Here is a 19626-nt window from a genome sequence, read left to right as displayed (position 1 = left end):
AGTCGCTCGTGCTTTAAATAAACGCTCATGCACGAACATAAGCTTCGCGCACTAGTATTGTAAATAACTATTTTCTAAGTAGGTACACAGTTATTCAAAAATTTGATTTCCCCATTGGGTACCCCACTTTACCCCTATGTGCGGGGCAAAGCGGGGCAAATCCCATTTTTCAAAATAATGCTCACATGTCGTAAGTGTTTTATTGTAATCAAAAAAAGTACAACAAAAATCATCCGCAATACATTAGTCTATAATATTTAGTAAAAAAAAATTGTTAATTTCTATTATTTTAACAAGGGTGGCTAATTGATTGTTAAGTACCCCACTAAGCCCCCCTCTCCCCTACGCAATTATAAAACATCACATTCTTTCAGGTTGGCCCGTACGAATTTTCCGCCAGACTCAACGGCCAAATTTATACAAATTTTTTAGTTGATCATTTGGATATCCTACTAGACGATATTTTTCTACAAAGACTAAGGCCCGGTATTTCAGTACTTGGTTAAACCAAGAATTTTTTGTTTACCCAAATTTATTGCGCGCGCATTTTGGGATTTCTTCAAGTTTAAATTGTAATCGCACACATCTGGCATTGCAAGTTTTGTAATAAATTCCAGAATTTTAATGAAGCCCTTTAGGATGAACTCTGCGTCACATGAAAAATATTTGGTACCTAACATTGAATTTGTTTGTCAGTCGTATTCGTTCGTATCTGTTCTTTGCAAAGTTTCCAGTTTGTCAAATGATAACTTATTTGTTTGTTTTTTAATAATGAGTGCAGAGCGTGGAGTTCGATCAAAAAACTTTGAATCACGGGAAATTGTGACCCTAGTTAATTTGGTGCGAGAAAATATTAAAATTTTAGAATGCAAAGAATCTGGAGTTATTACAAATCGACAAAAAGCCATGGCCTGGGAAAAGTTGGGAGTACAATTTAATGCAATGTCTTGCACTTTACCTCGAACAGCAAAAAATCTGAAGGAAAAGTGGACAAATAAACAGCTCAAAAAATTACGCAACAGAAAGAAAATTTCGAAAGGGAACAGGAGGCGGACCGTCACGGCCCAGCCAAATTGGACATATCGATGCCATTGTTCACGATATTTTAGGCGAACGATTGACTGGTTTCCAGCAATTTGTGACAGTGACGGTAAGTGATTTGAAATACAAACTTTAATAGATATTTTGAAATTACAATTTATGTAATTTTCAGTTATTACTTCAAATAATGAACTGGACTATCTGGAACAAACATGTGGCAGTGAAGGTACATAATAAAAATATTAAAAGCATTTTTAATTGTTTATGTTTTTTTCGTAGATAACCCAGGCAGTAGTAAGAGCGCCGAAGGCCCCACCCCCAAGACACCGGAGGTTCGCCCAAATCATTTTGAGTTTGATGCCGAGACTTCAAGTAATAACCGATGCACTTCTCTTAAACAAAACAAAATACATGATCTTTATTTTAGTCTGTGAGGATGAACAAGTAAACAATAAAGAAGAAGAAGAGGTAGAGGAATGGAGAGAGTACACCCCCTTAATGCTCCGCAAACCTCCAGCCAAACAACTACAGGTAAGAAAGAAAGCTAGGTAACGTTATCAATACCAAGTTCAGAAATAACAATAGACATGTTTTTCAGCTATCAGTAATACCAGAGTTGGTGGCAATGTCACGAATTTAAAGTGGTGTTTGCTGGCGGACCAGAAAAAAGCCGATTCAGAAGCAAAGCAAAAATTTTTGGAAGAACACAATAGTCGAAAAAAAGAAATTCATATGAAAGAGGAACATGAACTAAAATTAAGACTGATGCAAGAGAAGCATGATTTAAAACTAAGTTTATTAAAAAATAGTGTAAATAATTAATAGTCATAAGTTTGAAAAATATACAATTAAATCGTTTCTAACACTATTGTTATTATTATCGTTATTATGTCTGTTCCCTACGTCGTCCACAGGTACATTATGTGCCAAGTTAAATGCCCTTTGCTCTTCTGCAGTTAACTGGGGTGGTTCGTTTTCATTTTGTATGATTACCAAATCATGAAGCACAGCTGTTGCCACTATTGTCCAAGGGACTGTATTTAGGTGCGTATTAATACCATTACTCAGTATCGAAAACCGTCGCTTCCAAACACCATAAGATCTTTCAACGGTATATCTGGTGCGGATTTGAGCCTCGTTGTACAAATTTTCGGCCCTTGTCTGTGGCATAGCTAATGGAGTTAACAGAAAATTCTCCACAGGATAACCCGCGTCTCCTACCAGTAAAGAATTGCCCAGTTCCCCATTTTCAAATTTTCTGCATATTTCAGAATTTCTAAAAATCGTAGAATCATGGGTCGAGCCAGGCCACCTTACAACAATGTTAATAATTTCTAAATCGGAATTACAAATTGTTTGGACATTCATTGAAAAGAAATTCTTTCTATTCCTATAAATTTCGGCATTTTCACCACCTGAAATAATTAAACCTGCATCAAATTTGTACAGTTTTGACAAAGGATTTATATACCTGGAGATTTGATCTTGACATGCGTGCAATCTAAGGCACCAACGGTCCTTGGAAATCGTGCTATATCATAGAACCCTCTTTGAACTGACCGCTTTTCAAGTTCGCTGCGGGGAAATCTAATAAAGCGCTCCCTCAAATTTGCAATTGCTCGTGAAACCTTAAAGTTTTATTTAAATTGTTTTGTTATCAATCCTCTATTTTTCACTTACCCTGTGAATGACTCTGCCGGCAGTAGTCTTATGAATACTACCAAAGTCACCAACAACAATCAGAAAACTGCCGGTTGCAAAATACCTTAAAGTAATCAGCAGCATTTCTAAAGGAGTGAGTGCATGATTCCTAAATTAAAAACATAAAAGTACTGTTGTCTAAATTTTAAAAATTAGTATTACCAATGTGTTGGATGTTTTATTACATCGTAAATTAAGTTCAGAAGTAATGTCACTGTCACTTTTGATAATCTAAATCTGAGATAAAACTCCTGCTCGTCCCAATAACTGAAATGATCTCTACGATCTTGAATTCTGGGAGCCTTACGAATGCGGCCCAAACGCACGATAAAATTAATTACACCATCATCATCAGAGTCACTGTCACTAGACGAATAAATGTTTGCCATTTTTAAGTTTCAGGTGGAACACACTTAACATAACCTCTTATTCCAACTAAGTTGACAGCCGGGTGACAGCTAACATTACCAAAAGTACTACCAACATTCGAAAACTGTTGGTTAGTTAAACGAAATATCTAAACCCTCGGTTTCAACACTGAAATACGCATTCTTGGTTAACTTTTAATTTTAACCAAGTACTGAAATACCGGGCCTTAGAAATGTTGACATTAATAATATTTGGTTCCAACTTGATGGATGCCCAACACATTTTACAAATGTAACAAAGAACCATTTGGATGTTAGATTTTCTAATGCATGGATAGGCCGCGTAGGCCCAAGACCAATTGATAGTGAGGTCCAAATGTCAAACTTGGCCCGAAATTTGGGACTATCCCAAAAAATTGTGTGGAGGAATGTACTTCATAGGGACATTTTTATACACCAAAAGTTGACGACCTTGTCTGACAGCACTTTGACAGAAACGTCATCATTTGTAAACATTGACAATTGGCTCCCGTATTTACGGAAATTTGAAGTTATTTCAAAATTGGAATGGCTTTTGAATGGTTTTCAAAGAAGTGGATTCTTTTTCTAGATGTTGACAATGAAATTATAAAGTTTTCGTGGCCCGCAGTCGTATGACTGAAATATTTGAGTTGTTAACTTATTAGAAGAACTGGTTAAAAGTGAAACACATGGAGAATTTAGCAAAGTTTTTAATGTTTACATAGTCAACTATAAAGTGTTCAATTCGTATTTAGGTTTGTAAATTCTATCTACCTCAAACCATCGAGGATTTTGAATTGCTGAATTTGAATACGTCTATACCTCACATATCAAAGATTTCATGTTGTTTTAGTGTAAGAAATAAAATGTCTTTTTTCAAATTATGACCAATTGTCATGGGATTCACTCTGAGGTGCGGTTGTCAGCACAAAACTTCCCATTGCAAAGAAGTTTAACAAAGTTGTGTCCCTTTAATGGTGCATTTTTAAGATTTGTAGCAATTAGACGGTTCCAAAAGTATTTTCCTTTACAAAAGTGATCACTTTTTTTAACGATATCGTATGTGTACACCAAACAAACTTTGCAATAACCAAACTATCAAATAGAAAGAAATTGAATGTGGCCTGAAATACACCAAACATTAGGTCTACCTTTCTTGAATGGTGAAACTTACAGACCAGTGAAGTTCATGGTGGCCAGACAATATTCCTTTGTATCCATTGAACTCTCGTCAATAGTTTATGCTCTAAAATTTTAAACAAAATAATGACCCTCATGTGAAACTTTAAATGTCAACTTACACATTGGTACAGAGCAAGTGAAGACCGAAATGGCTTTTTTTAACGTTAGCGCAAGCATTTTCATCCGCTTACAATCCACTTTTTGAAAACCAGAAAATGTCATCAATTAAAACTTTGACTGCGTCATCCCCCTCTACTTCATTACTTTGCAAGTAATACCAACTTTTCCAAAATTTCCTAGCATAGTACAATACACTGCTCAACTCTTTAACACTAAAATGGGGGCCACACTATCAATTGGTATGAAATATAGATGTTAGATTTGCTAATGCACGGATACGACGCGGCGGTCCAAGACGTTGCCCCCCCAGGTCGCCAGATCTTACGCCCTTAGATTTTTTCCTTTGGGGACACGTCAAAAATTTGGTGTACCAAAATTTGCCTGAAAATATTAACTTGTAAAGGAAACGCATTCAACAAGCATTTGCTTCAATAACAGCTGAAATGGTCAGTAATGCTAGGGCAAGTCTATTGAGAAGAGCTGTTTTGTGCATTCAAGTGGAAGCAAGAAATTTTGAACACTTATTTTAAAATCAATTTACCTGTTTATTGAAATTTATACCGCTAATACCTGCTAAGATATTTGTCAACACCAAACACCAACTACTCATTTATTTTGAATACCGCATTTCAAGGTCATAATATGTGAAAATTATGGGGCTCTACGGCAAATTTGAGAGGATTTATGTATTGATTTGAGTCACAAACGAGTCTTTGGGTGTTCAAGTAATCGTTTAAGTTCAATCCAATGCATAATTCTTCTCAAATTTGGCGTAGAGCTCCCCAATTTTTACAAATTATGACCTTGAAATGCGGTATTCAAAATAAATTAATAGTAGAAAACCCACAAGTGAGCGAAACAGATTGAAACGCCGTTTACACACTCCACTTGGCGTTCCACTGTGTCAATTGACCTGCCGCCGTCTCACTTCTCATTCAACGCTCGTCAACCAGTGGTCTTCAACCCTCTAGTCAAAAATGCAAATTGATCTTTTGCAGCAGTATTTTGCAATCCTTTCAAAACTAACAGTTTCATTAATTGATTTAACACAAATGTGACATAAAATCGATAAGTAAATCAGACATTTTATTGGCTGTATGTCATGAAGAAAACAAAGTGTTATCAGTATTCGAGGAGGAAAAACACTCTGTCAAAGCCAACTGTAAAACTCGAGGTAAAACACACAGCGATCTCCACTTTTGTTTTTTGCAATTTTTTGTGTAAATTTTTTAGACAATTTGGAGATTTAAATTGTCAAAACTACTTTAACAAGCATGTGTCAGAAACTATTTAAAAAAAAGGATTTACTTCAAAAACTAAAATTTTCTTGAACTACTTGGAATCTTCAGTGTGAAGTCTGGAAATTGGTTTGGTTGAGCATAAAGAAAAGAGGAATACAAGAGAAACTAAATAGGGCTATAGAAAGCTTATACGTTAAGACCAGAAATTACATAAGAAAGGGAAATTCCCAGGCGGCAAAATTCATAACAGGAGATGGGCTAAGGATGGGCAAGGGGGAGTTTTAAGTCCTACGCTTTTTTACCCTGGTAATGGACGACCTATTAATAGAAAGAAATAGAAGAATAAAGATGCTGGATGTGGAATACAAAAAATATGCAAAAAGTTAAGATCTCTCACTGCGTATTTTTCAAGATTAACACACAAAGTGATGACCCAAAAACCATATGTATCAAAATTAGTGGTATGAGGATAGAACAAACAGAGTCTATAAAATACTTAAGACTGAATATACAAGAAAGATGAACAAATTAAAAAAGAATAAACGAAAGAACCAGAAGTACCCTAAAAGTGTACTGTAGTAAATCTTGTTACCATTGGTGTTACTATAGTAATAAGAGTCTTGTTAATAACATTTTAAAATTAAAACATCTCATCCCTTTATGGCCTTTAATTTATAATATTTTGGTGACCCCGACTGAAGAACCAACGTTTTTCGACCCTTCTGAACATTCAAGATTTCCATTTAAAAGCTAAGTAACAATTACGATGTCATTTAATCATTCATCATCACTCATGTCATGTTTTTTTTCTTAAAACGTCTCCACGACCAGTGGCAGAACCAAATAAAGACATTTCATTTTAATTTGCGGCAAAGGACCCCACAAATAGTGGCACAAGACATTATTTTGCTAAGACGTGGCAGGTTAGGTAAGATTAGGTCAGCTAAAGACAAATTAGGTTAAATTAGGTCAGATGAGGAATTGACGTCTCCACAAATAGTGGCGGCGCTCCCATGTCTTAGTAGAAAACAGGTTCATTTCAATCATTCATTAATGCAGAGATAAGATTCTTAAAAACTTTTTCTTTAGAACATCCACAATCGCTGAGCCGACTTTTCGTCAATAGTTTCGCATTGTTGTTCCTGAGGAACAACTTCAGCATCTGGAACCACGACGAGAAACCTTCACTCAACGAAAACTGAAAAAAACAATTTATCTCTTGCTTTCCGTAATTGTTCAATGCAGGTCGAAAAATATTGTAAACATTGAGATGAAAAGATAGGTGGTTTTTGTAGCTGGAATACACAACATCTTAGTCAGTCAATTATTTATCAATCCATGTGTATTTTAGCTTTTCCACCTCAACAAATCCAAATTTTTCAACTTAATTTTTTATTTTTTAAGGGGGAGGCAAATGTAGTAAATCTTGTTACCATTGGTATTACTATAGTAATAAAAGTTTTGTTAATAACATTTTAAAATTAAAACATCTCATCCCTTCATGGCCTTTAATTTATAATAGTACAATACATCCGCAAACAAACAAAAACGGACGGTCTTCAAGACGGTATAGAAATTAACCTATGACTGCGAGAGCTGGGTCTTAAATTCGCATTTGAGTAGCAAGTTGCAAGCCGTTGAAATGAAATACCTGCGGGCTGTAAAAGGTGTAACGAGAAGAAACAAAATCAAAAATGAGACAGTTCAAGAAGAACTCGAGGTGGAAGAATTAAAGAAAAGCATCGAAAGAAAACATCTAAATTCCACGAAAACTAATCGTTTTAAAAAATCGCAATTTTACTTTAACAAACTTGAACTACTTAAAATCTTGTGTAGTTGCAGTTAGAGTTTACCCAAATACAAACTAGACACTTTACACTAAATGCACATTAAAAAATTTGGTCAATTTTCCATGTGTTTCACTTCTAATTATTGCTTCTAAGATCACAGCCTAAATATAAATTTCTTCTCAAGTTTAAAAGTGCTTGTCATAGACTTCATCGTTTCATTGTCAACAAACAAGAAAGAAATCCAACTCTTTGCACAACACTTCAAAATAATTCCAATTTTGAAAGTTATTCTGTATTTCTATAAATACGAAAGCCAATTGTCAATGTTTACAAATTATGACGTTGCAGTCAAAATGTTTGCAGTCAAAGTCGCCAACTTTTGGTGTGTAAAATGTCCCTATAAAGTACAGTTGCGGCGGATGAAAAGTAAGACATTATTATTATTATTATTAATTTAAACCCTTAACAGGCCAAGGCCCAATTATAAAGGGAGTTATCAAAAGCCCATGCACACCAAAATACTGATAAGCAAAAACCCTTGTAGCTACGTATATACCAACGTAGTTAGCCCTATGGCTTGGGAATCTACTTACATTAGTCATGGCCCAATACATTGTTGCAAATTTTCTTTATTGAATCAAAGTGAATATCACAATCAACAGAAATTACGTTGTACAGTTGTGTCATCTGTGTTATGGGTGATCTTAGTTGAGAGTTTGTCCGCGAGAACTTTGAATAAAAGTACAATTTGCTTCTTGAGTTGAATTTCGGAACTCTAAAACTTATGTTACTAACCAACTCAATACAATCGATTTTGTTTTGAAGCAAATTGTATAGAAACTTAACAAGTAAAATGTTTCTTCGCTTGGCAAGAGATGTAAACCCAAATTTACTTAACAACTGGTTATGGTCACATCCCCGAACTGGGTAAGCCCCCTCAAATTTATAACTAATAAACTTAAGAAAACTTCTTTGCACAGATTCTATCCTGGCACGGTGAATTTCATAAATTGGATTCCATATAATTGCTCCGTACTCCAATTTGGACCGCACAAGTGAATAAAATAACACCATCAAAGTACTCAAATTTGAGAAGTCTTTACTGTTTCTATAAATAAACCCATATATTCTGTAAGCATCATTGATCACACCAGATATGTGACTCATAAATGAGAGTTCACGATCGAAAGTGATACCTAGATCCTTAATTGATTCTAGTCTTTACAATGTATGTCCATTTAAAGTGTATGCATAATTAACTAAAGATTTTTTCTTGGAAAATGAAACTACTTTACACTTCGAAATATTAAGCAAAAGATGATTGCGATTACACCAAAAGTTTAGCATTACCAAACAGAATTGTAAATACTTACAATCCTGAACAGATCTGATATTGGTATATAACTTGAGATCATCGGCAAACATTAGTTTGTTGCAAGGAATAAAATTTGTGATATCATTTATAAACAAACTAAACAATAGGGGACCAAGGTTCGACCCTTGAGGTACACCAGATAATGGCACAAATGGTTTAGATGTAAAGTTAGAATACCGTACAACCATTATTCTATCGCTTAAATAAGAACTAAATAATTTCAGAAACGAATTTGAAAATCCAATTCTGTCGAGTTTATCAATTAAAACAAAATGATTAATTTTGTCAAACGCTTTTTCAAAGTCAGTGTAGATCACGTCACATTGCCCTTGATTGTCGATCACCTCGCTTGCAAATTGTGTAAACACTGCTAAATTTGTAACTGAAGACATCGACTTTTCACCCTGTATTTGAAAATTTAAAAAATTATAAGGTGTAAATTAGGTTTTAATCAAGGATCACTATGTCACTGTCAACAGAAAATAAACCAGAGTTGTCACAAACATCTTTAAATTGCCCCAACTCAAAGAATTGCAAAAAGCTCTGATTCTAGCTCGTTTAATAGATGGAGTCGCCATAAAAACTATTGCAAATGAAGTTGGTGTCAATAAGAATACGATTTTACGTGTAAATCGTTAGTTTCGAGAGAAGGGAACATCCGAAGAAGGCAAGGAACTGGTCGAAGAAAAATATCAACCCATGACGAAGACATGGCTTTCGCAAATTTCCTTTGCGAAAACCCCTTTTCAACTGCAGTCCGAGCCCTGTCATCAATTTTTTACAGAACAATAGGGTGCAAACATTACCTTGGCCGGCTAAGAATCTCGACCAGAATCCTATTGAGAAGATTCGGGGTATCATGACCAAAAACATAAATGACCAAATTTTGCCCAATAACCGCGAAGAATTGATCCAGAGCATTTCGGATAGCTGGCAAATGAGACCTGAACATTTCGTTCAACATGCTATAGTCTGTCCAACAAATAAATAGGTGACAGTTTTCAAACTAAATGTGCACGATAAAAAGTACCGACAACCGCCAAATTTAAAATAGTAGTCACGATGCTAACTTCAAAATTAAAAAAGTAACATTGTTTTTACTAAATTTACTCCAACATAAAAATGGTTCCTGTTACTTGATTATAGGAAGGGAATCAACAAACTGACTAGTTCGGTGTTTTATCATTAATTTGCTAACGTAGAGAAAACTTCGAAAACTCTCAATTTTTCACACACACTGAAGGTGTGTGCCGGGTTGGTATTTCCACCAGAAAATCTAGAGGCACATAAAACTTGATTAACAGTCCAGTTGTTACAAACCTTTCATTTCATACCAATTTCATCCAGATACTAATTACCATTATCTCATCATAAAATCTTAAAATCTGTTACCAAATCTCAAAACGTTGAACTCGTCTTACAAAAGACAATTTGCACAAGAGAAAAAGCGATGAACTATTAATTAGTCACTATTATACCAACAAATCGCAAGGAACAGTGGATGTTAAAGTGGTAAGGAATGACGAATGTCAGTGAATGTCAAATCATTGACAAATTTCTAAGAAAGGCGGGAAGGCGTAGTTGCTTAACCAACTTAAATCGAGATTAATATCCTCAAAACGACGGAAAACTTTAGAGTATTTGAAGTTGATATGTTTCAAATCATCCTATTTACTCGGTGGATTTACTATATTATGTCGATGCCACGGAGACTTGAAACTGTTATTAATTCCGGTGGTGCTGCAATAATAGATATTTACGAAACAAGTAACGTTATTAGGGTTTTTACATTACGAGGAAATATGTTTGAAAAGCGAGTGCGATAGCACGAGTTTTTTAAAGTTTCCGAGTAATGTAAAACCTCATAACGTTACGTGTCTCGTAACACATTTTATTTTATCCTCAAAACGCCAAAAAAGGCAAAAAATTATATAAAAATTGTTTGTAAATACTTCAGTCGGCCTTGCTAAACTAGTATCCATGACACCCATTGTTTGTTTATTCGAAACAAAAATTTCCAAAATGAGTGTCAGTAACAGCAGTAAATTAAGCATTATAGAAAAGGCTGATGCAGCCCGCTTAAAATTGATACCCAACGAGTCTGTAGACAGATATAAAAAAGAACTGGATATATCTAAACAGTGGCAGCACACCAACAGAGCAACAGGAATTACCGAACATGTAATGTTGGCCTATGTTTCGGAACTGGTAAGTTTTTCTGTGCTAATTATTCAGAAGATGCTTAATTGAAGGCTTTTTTTTAGCCAGGGAAGTTCAAACCGTCTTCTGTGTGGACAAAAATCTCCATGTTGACAAAAATGTTGCCCTCCCATGAAAATACTATTTGGCTGTAAAAGTAGCTGTAATTTTTTGAATTCTTGGACGTTGCAGGCGAGAGGAGCTTTACAACGTTAGTGTTAGTAATGTTGTTGACTCAGAATTGTGACAAATAAAAAAGCAGTGTTGTAAAAATTTTTTTTACGTTACTTGTGTTGTTAAATGGGCCTTAACGCAATCCGTTGCTAACGTGTTATTGTTACTATTACAATTGAGGATAAAATAAAATATTAATTATTGTTAACAGCACTTAATTTTATTAAATATTTAAAGTTTGAACTAAAGTTTTTTTCTTCTACGTCACTGAATCGTCCTGTCTCAATGACAATCGAACTGACATTTCAAAAACTTCAATTATAGGTGGTTTTACAAAGACAAAATTTTGAACTTGTCATTTTGTCTTACTTTTCATTCGCCGCAATTGTACATTCCTCTACAGAATTTTTAGGTACAGTTCCAAATTTCGGGCCATGTTTGACATTTGGACTTCGCTAAGGTTTCAGTACGCTGTGCCGTTTCTGCACACTAAGCTTTTTCTTATATCCCAGGTTTTCGGCTAGGCATGAGTTCTGGCACAGCCTGTATAGCAATATATTTAAAAATTATGCTTTTAATATGAAGAAATCTTCAGGTCAAGATTACAAGAAAGTTGCTCTGAAATACAACAGCCAAATTATTGCAAGAAATGTATTTTAAAAAATTTTAAATCACATTTAACCCTTTCAACATAATATTTGTTTTTAATCGGTAAGAACTGCAAAAGATGCTAAAAGAAAAATGTTGCAAGCAGATATAACAAAACGGAAGATTGGTTCAGCAGCTCCAAATTATAAAGTATATTTGAAAATTATCAACCTATGAGACGAAGCGACTCCTGCAGAAAAACAATATCTTTTATGCAAAAAAAAATTTTTTTAATTTAATGTTTCTATTTAAATCGAAGATTAGTTCGATTAAAATATTTGGCCAGATGAAGAAAAAAAAAGCGTCTTTCAATGAACTCTGTCATTATTTTAAAAGCGTTAACACAGTTTGGACGTTGATTTTAAGAATTTCCTCAACTATGTTTAAGACGACAACGTGTATTTTACCAATCCTTAGATATGTAACTTTGTTAATATTAATAAAATCTAAATTTAAAGTAGTCAATATTTGTAGGCGTTATCCTCGCGATATAGACAATCCCACCAAATCATATTCCAATAATGAATTACTTCAGCAATATAAAATCCTTTTTTTTTAAGTCAAAGTGTTGTTATGTTGGTAAAATGAGTCACTAGCTATTTGATGTGTATTAGGTATTCACCTTCGGTAGAAGTAACTAACGGATACTTTTGTGTCGTTTCGTTGGATGTGGATGGAATAATATTTTGATTGAGAATGGACTTGAAGTGTTAATACTGCTACCGTACCATTATCAATATAACCCCATAGAGTTGGCATGAGCACAGTGCAAAACCTTTCAACAACAAACATAGTCCTGCCGAAGGAACAAAGTCAGAAATTTATGATTAAAATCAATTTTGCAATGCACATCAAACAACTGAAAAAACTTTACTCTGCGAAAAATTAATAAGGTAAGACTGGATAGTACTCAAGGAGGACGCAGCTGTAGACACGATTCCACCAATCATTGTAACACTTCGGTCAAAAAGTCCCGGGACTAACCCACAATTGGTTTCACAATTAAAATTTATAAGTATGCGATGGATAGTGTCAACCTTTAAAATTTACGTGTTAAAATTTCATGATATTTTAACCATTAATTTTCAAGGTATTCAAGTTTTTGTGAAGCTACTTTTCATATTTTCAAAATAATGGAAAAAAGCGAATTTAGAGTGCTTATTATACATTGTGTTTTGATGGGAAAAAATACCGTTGAAGCTCAGCAATGGCTTGAAAAGTGTTAGGGGGAATCTTCTCCATCGAATACAACAATTTGTCGGTGGTTTGCTGAGTTCAAACAGGGCCCTACAGACACTGATGACGCTCAACACGCTGGACGTCCAAAAGAGGTTAAAATTGTTTTGGACAACCGGAAGGTAAAGTTGCAGGAGATAGCTGACACCGTAAAGATTTCGAAAAGCAGTGTCTACAATATTTTGCATAATTATTTAGGCATGAAAAACATATTTTCCAAATGGGTGCCGCGCTTCCTCACCGACGAACAAAAACAACAACGTGTTACTGAATCCGAGCGTTGTTTGGATTTGTTTACCCGAAATAAACGGGAATTTTTGCGTCGGTATGTGACAATGGACGAAACATGGATACACCACTACACTCCAGAATCAAAATGGCAATCAGCTGAGTGGAGAGCAGAAGGTGAAAGTCGTCCAAAACGATCAAAAACGCAACAGTCAGCCGGAAAGGTTATGGCTTCCGTATTTTGGGATGCACATGGTGTAATTTTCATTGATTATCTTGAGAAAGGAAAAACCATTAATAGTGAATATTACTCAATGTTATTAAACCGATTAAAAACCGAAATCAAGAAGAAATGGCCCCATATGGCGAAAAAGAAGGTGCTGTTCCACCCAGGTAATGCAAAACTACAAGAACTGGGCTTCGAATTGCTGCCGCACCATCCATGTTCCGTTGACTTGGCCCCCAACGGCTATTACCTATTCGCAAATTTGAAACGGATGCTAAAGGGAAAAAAATGGGACAAATTGTAAAGTCATATCTCAAACAGAATTTTTTTTTAAAACCTTGACCAATTGTTCTACAAGAAAGGGATCGAAATGTTAAAAACGCGTTGGACGGAATGTATAACTCTCAAAGGGGGCTATGTTGATGAATAAAGTAAAATTTTGAAAAATTGTAATTTTTTTATAGTTAGTCCCGGGACTAATTGACCGAAGTGTTAACACAAACAGAGTCAGATACAGAAGATGAAATCGATAAACTAGTTGAATCTGATTCGGAGTTTCGATAATTTTCTTCTTTTTTGTTTGAAAAATAAACATTTACTTTAGTTTCCGCTTTGCAATTAAGAGCTTTAATGACAAAACAAAAACTGCCATCTGTTTTACAAGACATTACACTAGAAAAGTTATAGTCTTAGTTACACAGCTCAAAAAAAAGTTACTAAATTTAGTTACTTCTACCGCAGGTGATTATTATTTGATAATACAAATACAGTATCCGCGGTTTCACTTATCCGCGATCGGGATACGCGTTTCATTTATCCGCAGATTAATACACCGTGGTCCACGAGTGATAATAAATCTGACCGAACTCAAACTGCAACCCAACATACATTTCCATAGCTGTCATATACAGAGTGGCCCATCTAAGACTTTCGGGCTCAATATCTTTGTTATTTATAAACCGATTTTTCCAAAATTTTTAATATACTTTCTTGAATAGGTAAGGATGATGTGACATCGCCAGCGTCATCCTTGTCTTTAAAATGTTAATTTTACTTGTCTTATTTTAAATTTTAATTAGTTAAGATTTATGTCATTTTATAAAACATCAATAATTATCCGAGTGTGCCAAAACTCAACCGTCTAGCTAGTCAAGTTGCCGAGAAAAAGAGAAAAAAGACCCTCAACATTTTCAAAAGATGCAAAATCATAGTCGGCTATGAAAAAAATAATTTCCCACGCCCAATTTTGGACATCCCTGGATTCGGTCTGTCAATAATAGCTGACGTCAGTGACGTTCTTGACATTTGTAATATTGAAGCTGTGAGAAGAACCCGTTTTCCTGCTTGTGTACGAACAGCTCGTAATAGATAAAGGGAAGGAGGTTTGCGCAATTGTGCAAAAGCAAGGAATATAAGGCTTACCCGACAACATATGGAAGCCAGAGTAGCTTTTGTGCTTCAATATTTAGGTGTTGACAAGGACTTTTTGAACGAGGTGGTTTTCTCAGACGAAAAAACGTTTCAGTCGTCATCAAATGGGCATGTAAGCTCTACACGACCAGAGACGCTTTTTAACTTCGAAATTCAATAAAATACAGGTGTCCCAGAACTCATGACCCAGAGAGCAAAGGAGGGTGCCGGCAGCAATACAGATGGTAAATTTTTAAACAAAAATTGCTTAAGTTTAATAGTATACGAAAAAGGATAAAAATTTAACAACCAATCCCGGAAGCTTATTCTAGAGATGGAGTAAAATTTCCTAGGCAACGAGAGTGTAATATTCATCTGACCAATGGACTATGTGTCCATAGTTACCGATTTTTAAATTCTGTTCAGCTTCCGGATTGGCTACCGTTTTTTTTTTTGTCTTAACTCGATTATTTTTTGAGCTAGAAAATTTTGGTTCAGAATTGTAGCCTTCATAAGCCTTTTTTCTCTGGGTCGTGAGTTCTAGGACAGCCTGTATAGAGTGTTTTAATTAAAATAAGCAAGTTGACTGCCACTTCCGGCATAATCGGAAGTGTCACGTTACTGTGAATCTACTTATTCGATTTGTCTTATCCGCTTACTGTTGTCCCCAAAAGTTCAAATTCTTATTTGTATTTTCTGAGAAAAATGGCAAAACGTACATATACGTCTACAATAGCTAGGGGCCTATTCTTTAGGTGTTGATAAGGACTTTTAGAACGAGGTGGTTTTCTCAGATGAGAAAACGTTTCAGTCGTCATCAAATGGGCATGTAAGCTCTGCACGACCAGAGACGCTTCAAAGTTAACGTGTGGGCTTGGATTTCAGATCGTAGTCCAAGGGTAATAGTTCATGTTGAGGACCGGTTAACTACTGATGTTTATGTTAGGATTCTGGATAATGTTATGTTACCTTCAGTGGCGAGGGTCTATAAAAACAACTTTGTTTTCCAACAGAACAATTGTGCTGTAGACATACGGCCCATTGCGTAAGGACATAGCGTCAGAATCATAACATAAACATCCTAAATTGGCCTATTGATCACAATCCTAGTGAGAACATGTGAAGTTTTATTGTTAAACGATTGCAAGATCAAAGGTTAACCTTTAACAATAGGAATGAACTTCTCGCTACGATTACCGATGCATGGCACGCAGTGCCCCCGGACTTCTGCAGAAATCTATGCAATTCGAAGCCAACAAGATTGCAAAGAATTGTCGAAGGCAATGGAGCTATTACTAAATATTAATTTATAATAATTTTAGCTATCAGTTTGATAATAATTTAGTGAATCTTCAAGTTTTTTTCTAAGTAACTTAAAGTGTAAATGTACATGAGGTTTTATAATAATAATACCGTGATACTTAAAGTGATATTGAATGCATGCAATAACTAAGTACTATCCGGCGATAGGAAAAATTACTGAACAGAGGTCATCCTCTTTCACAGTTTTTAACTGATATTCTTCCAGGGTTCTCACTTTGTTAACATCCATATAGTACCACAGTGGTATACTTTTCCAAATTGAGACTCGTTATTATGGCCCTGCAATAACGATTACCGCAAACATTATCAGTGGTTTCAGAGTTGTAAAGAACTCTGCCATAAATTATTTCCTAGGTAGTCAGAGAGATCTCAAACCAGGAACGGCTGGCATTTATTTAACTTTTACACAAAGAAGCACCCTCATAAAAACGAGTCTCAAATTGGAAAAGTACAGTTCACCAAACGCTCTAGTGCGGTTATGGCTTTGACTTTTTAAATCGTTTACAGCCACCTTACCGCAAACCCCCATAAACATAATAACTCTCTCAAGTGGTTGGGTCTTATCTGCCTTGAAATGAGAACCGTAAAATAAATGCTGGTCAGTCTTACAAATCGAAACAATGAAATTCCTCAAAGTAGCTAGCGTTTATCATTCTAATAGAGCAGTTATTTGAAACTTTAGGTACAATTACAGTTATTCTTAATCATATGAATACAGCAAACAATTCTTAAAATGATTCTTTTTGAATTATTATCGACATTAATTTATCTAAAGCCATGAATGATTATAAATTATCATTTATTTTTGAAACTATCTGATATTAGACGTCTATTTATTGATTGCTATACTTAATAGAGCTGACCAATAATAATAATCAAGACACTACATTTAAAACACGTCTAGGAATTCTGGATTACCGGGAGTTTCTATGTTTTTTTCGACATCTTTGATCTTTGACCCTCATAAACTGCGGAGAAAGGGCTAATGCAAATAAAGGGGATGAGATTTTCTTGGACGGTGGATGAAAATGGATGGTATAATCTGATTTTCTCCGGTATATAAACTCACCAAGACGCCAAGTTTTTGGGACTTTCCAGTTTCTTTTATCATGTCGGTTTAAAATAAAAGAAAAAAGCAAATGTGGAGGTGAAAGTTAACTTTAATGCTTTCACTTTTGACAATCAGTTTCTAGAAAAATTCAGCTTCGTCAACATGTGTCTTCCCCTTTTATCTGTATTTTCTTTGGGTCCTAAATTTCGAGTTTGAATTTCAAACAGTGTTTCTCAAGACTAACAACAGCAAATCCATATTTTCATAAAAGTATGTTTTATATAAAATTAGAAAATCTGTTGTTAATAACTACATTTATTACAATTAATGAATCAATATGTGGAGACCTTGGAATCACAACGAATTTGATCCTCAAGAAAATGGCGACAACATGGAAATTATCGAAATCGATGAGGTGGTTCTACCAGAAGATGAAAACTTTAATGGAAATGTTGAAGTAATTGGCGTTGAATAGGCTAAACCCTCGTATGTCTCGTATGCATTTACCACCGGAAGGTAAAGAAATAGTTTTAAATGTATACGAATATTTTAAAAATAAAAAGGGAAGTGGAGTAACTGAATCAATGAAACAGAATAATTAGCTATCTTGTTATAGTTTACGTGAGATAATAAGATCATTCCACAAGTTCACCGTGTCAATCGCGTCTGACTTGAAATAAGCTTTCAATCAAATTTCTGACACTTGCTGTTACGTTTATAAATAAGGGGCGGTATTTTCATCTCCTAAGTAAGTAGCAAATAACTATTCGGCGTATAATATTATTTGCCAGTATTATTCGTCGAATAACAAATTACTAGCTTTTCATAATTTTTTATTTGATAAATAGTTATTTATCAAGTAAACGTTAAGTGTGAAGTTGCAGCAATTTTTTTACTATGGATACAAACTCAAACAGTTGTCATCGTATGTGACAATTGCAAATGTATGAATAGTTGTAAACAGTTCTAGTGTTTATTGTTTTTGTGTCTTATCAGTGCATTTCGCTTTAAAGTGTTAAAATCATACTCCTAGTATATTAATTAGATCTCGTACACCAAAATGAGTGAAAACACAAAAGAAAAGCGAGTACGAGCGGCTAATTTTTCCAGTCGCGAAACTGAATTGTTAATGGATATTGTAATGGAACATACAGATGTGATAAATATGTATCACTTTTCCCAGGTGCACAATGTTTCCAGTAGACGACACTACATACATTCTCTTGATGACTTGGTGGTGCCCTATGTGGATGTATCAGACGAACGTCATTCGTGGTTAAATGTTACTTTCCCAAAAATTGTTGACGACATTCAGGCGAACTCTGCAAAAGCAGGTTTAAAAGGATTGAGTAGAGACTGCTCATGCATTACAATTTACGGCAAAAAGCAATGCCTTATGCATTCAATTCTTGCCGAGTCAAGTAGGATCCTACTATGTTCTCACAAGATCATTTAGTTCAGATGCAATAGAAGGAATTTTTTCGCATGTACGATTAAGAGGGGGGTCAATGATGCAACAAATGCAAGAACAGCAGATTATGCCATTCGACAAATACTTCATTGTGGAATTGTCAAAGCCTCGCAATCTTCAAATACTGCTGAACGGAGCAATTTTGTTACTTCTGCAAGCGTTTTAACATCTGACAAAAAATTTTACCGATTGAAGTAAAAACAAAATTGAAAATCTTCAAAAAAACATTGTACCTCAAAACAACATATTTTCCGCGTCAATAGCATTTTTGTCAGGATATATTATTAAGAAGCTTAATGACAAATTTTACTGTGATGAATGTCTGACACCATTGCTACTTGCTATCCCAGGACCTCTGATGCAACAAATCGCTCTTCAAGATCGTGGTGGATTGATATACCCCAACGATACTTTTGTGGGTATCATTCAAAAAATCGCGGAGCTTGTTCAAGAGATTTTGCCATTTCTGCAACCAGAGAAGCCTTGTGAATATTGTATTGAACAACTTTGTCCATACCGAATTCGCAATCCCATTTTCTCCTATGCAACTGATAAGGCTACAGTAGGCAAATTAATTGCTAAAGCTACTACCAAACCAGTCGTCAGTAATGTTTGTGTAGAAAGAACTGATTCCATAAAACGTCTTCCTCTGAATTATAAATCGCAAGTACTGAAGCTGTAATCATTATTGTAATATCCAATTGTAACCTACTGTTCCAATGTTTGAACAGTTTACCTGCTGTTAGTTTTCTTCGAATTCAATGAAAGTAAAGGGGTTTTGTTAACTGTTTCTTCTCTGGTTTCTTATTTAACTCAATTTA

The 19626-nt window shown here is 34.9% G+C and overlaps 1 protein-coding gene across 1 annotated transcript; it reads left to right on the top strand.

Annotated features, from left to right (window-relative positions):
- The first annotated feature begins 732 nt into the window (after positions 1-732).
- Positions 733-1756, top strand: LOC148180160 (uncharacterized). Its single transcript, XM_088031013.1, has 5 exons — positions 733-1150; positions 1214-1267; positions 1321-1413; positions 1469-1572; positions 1640-1756. Exons 1-5 carry the CDS (start codon positions 772-774, stop codon positions 1679-1681), a joined length of 672 nt encoding a protein of 223 aa, XP_087887139.1. The 5' UTR covers positions 733-771; the 3' UTR covers positions 1682-1756.
- The last annotated feature ends 17870 nt before the right edge of the window (positions 1757-19626 follow it).

The sequence above is a fragment of the Gnatocerus cornutus genome, chromosome 1, assembly GCF_029298725.1.
Source record: "Gnatocerus cornutus isolate USDA-ARS CGAHR chromosome 1, icGnaCorn1.1, whole genome shotgun sequence".
NCBI classification, from domain to species: domain Eukaryota; kingdom Metazoa; phylum Arthropoda; class Insecta; order Coleoptera; family Tenebrionidae; genus Gnatocerus; species Gnatocerus cornutus.
This window is presented reverse-complemented; position numbering and strand designations above follow the sequence as displayed.

Bases quoted from the DNA above. Each gene is read 5' to 3' on its own strand.
- LOC148180160 (XM_088031013.1), top strand. From the start codon at position 772: ATGAGTGCAGAGCGTGGAGTTCGATCAAAAAACTTTGAATCACGGGAA. The intron at 1,414-1,468 runs GTAATAACCGAT...TCTTTATTTTAG, and splicing joins GTTTGATGCCGAGACTTCAA to TCTGTGAGGATGAACAAGTA. The intron at 1,573-1,639 runs GTAAGAAAGAAA...CATGTTTTTCAG, and splicing joins CTCCAGCCAAACAACTACAG to CTATCAGTAATACCAGAGTT.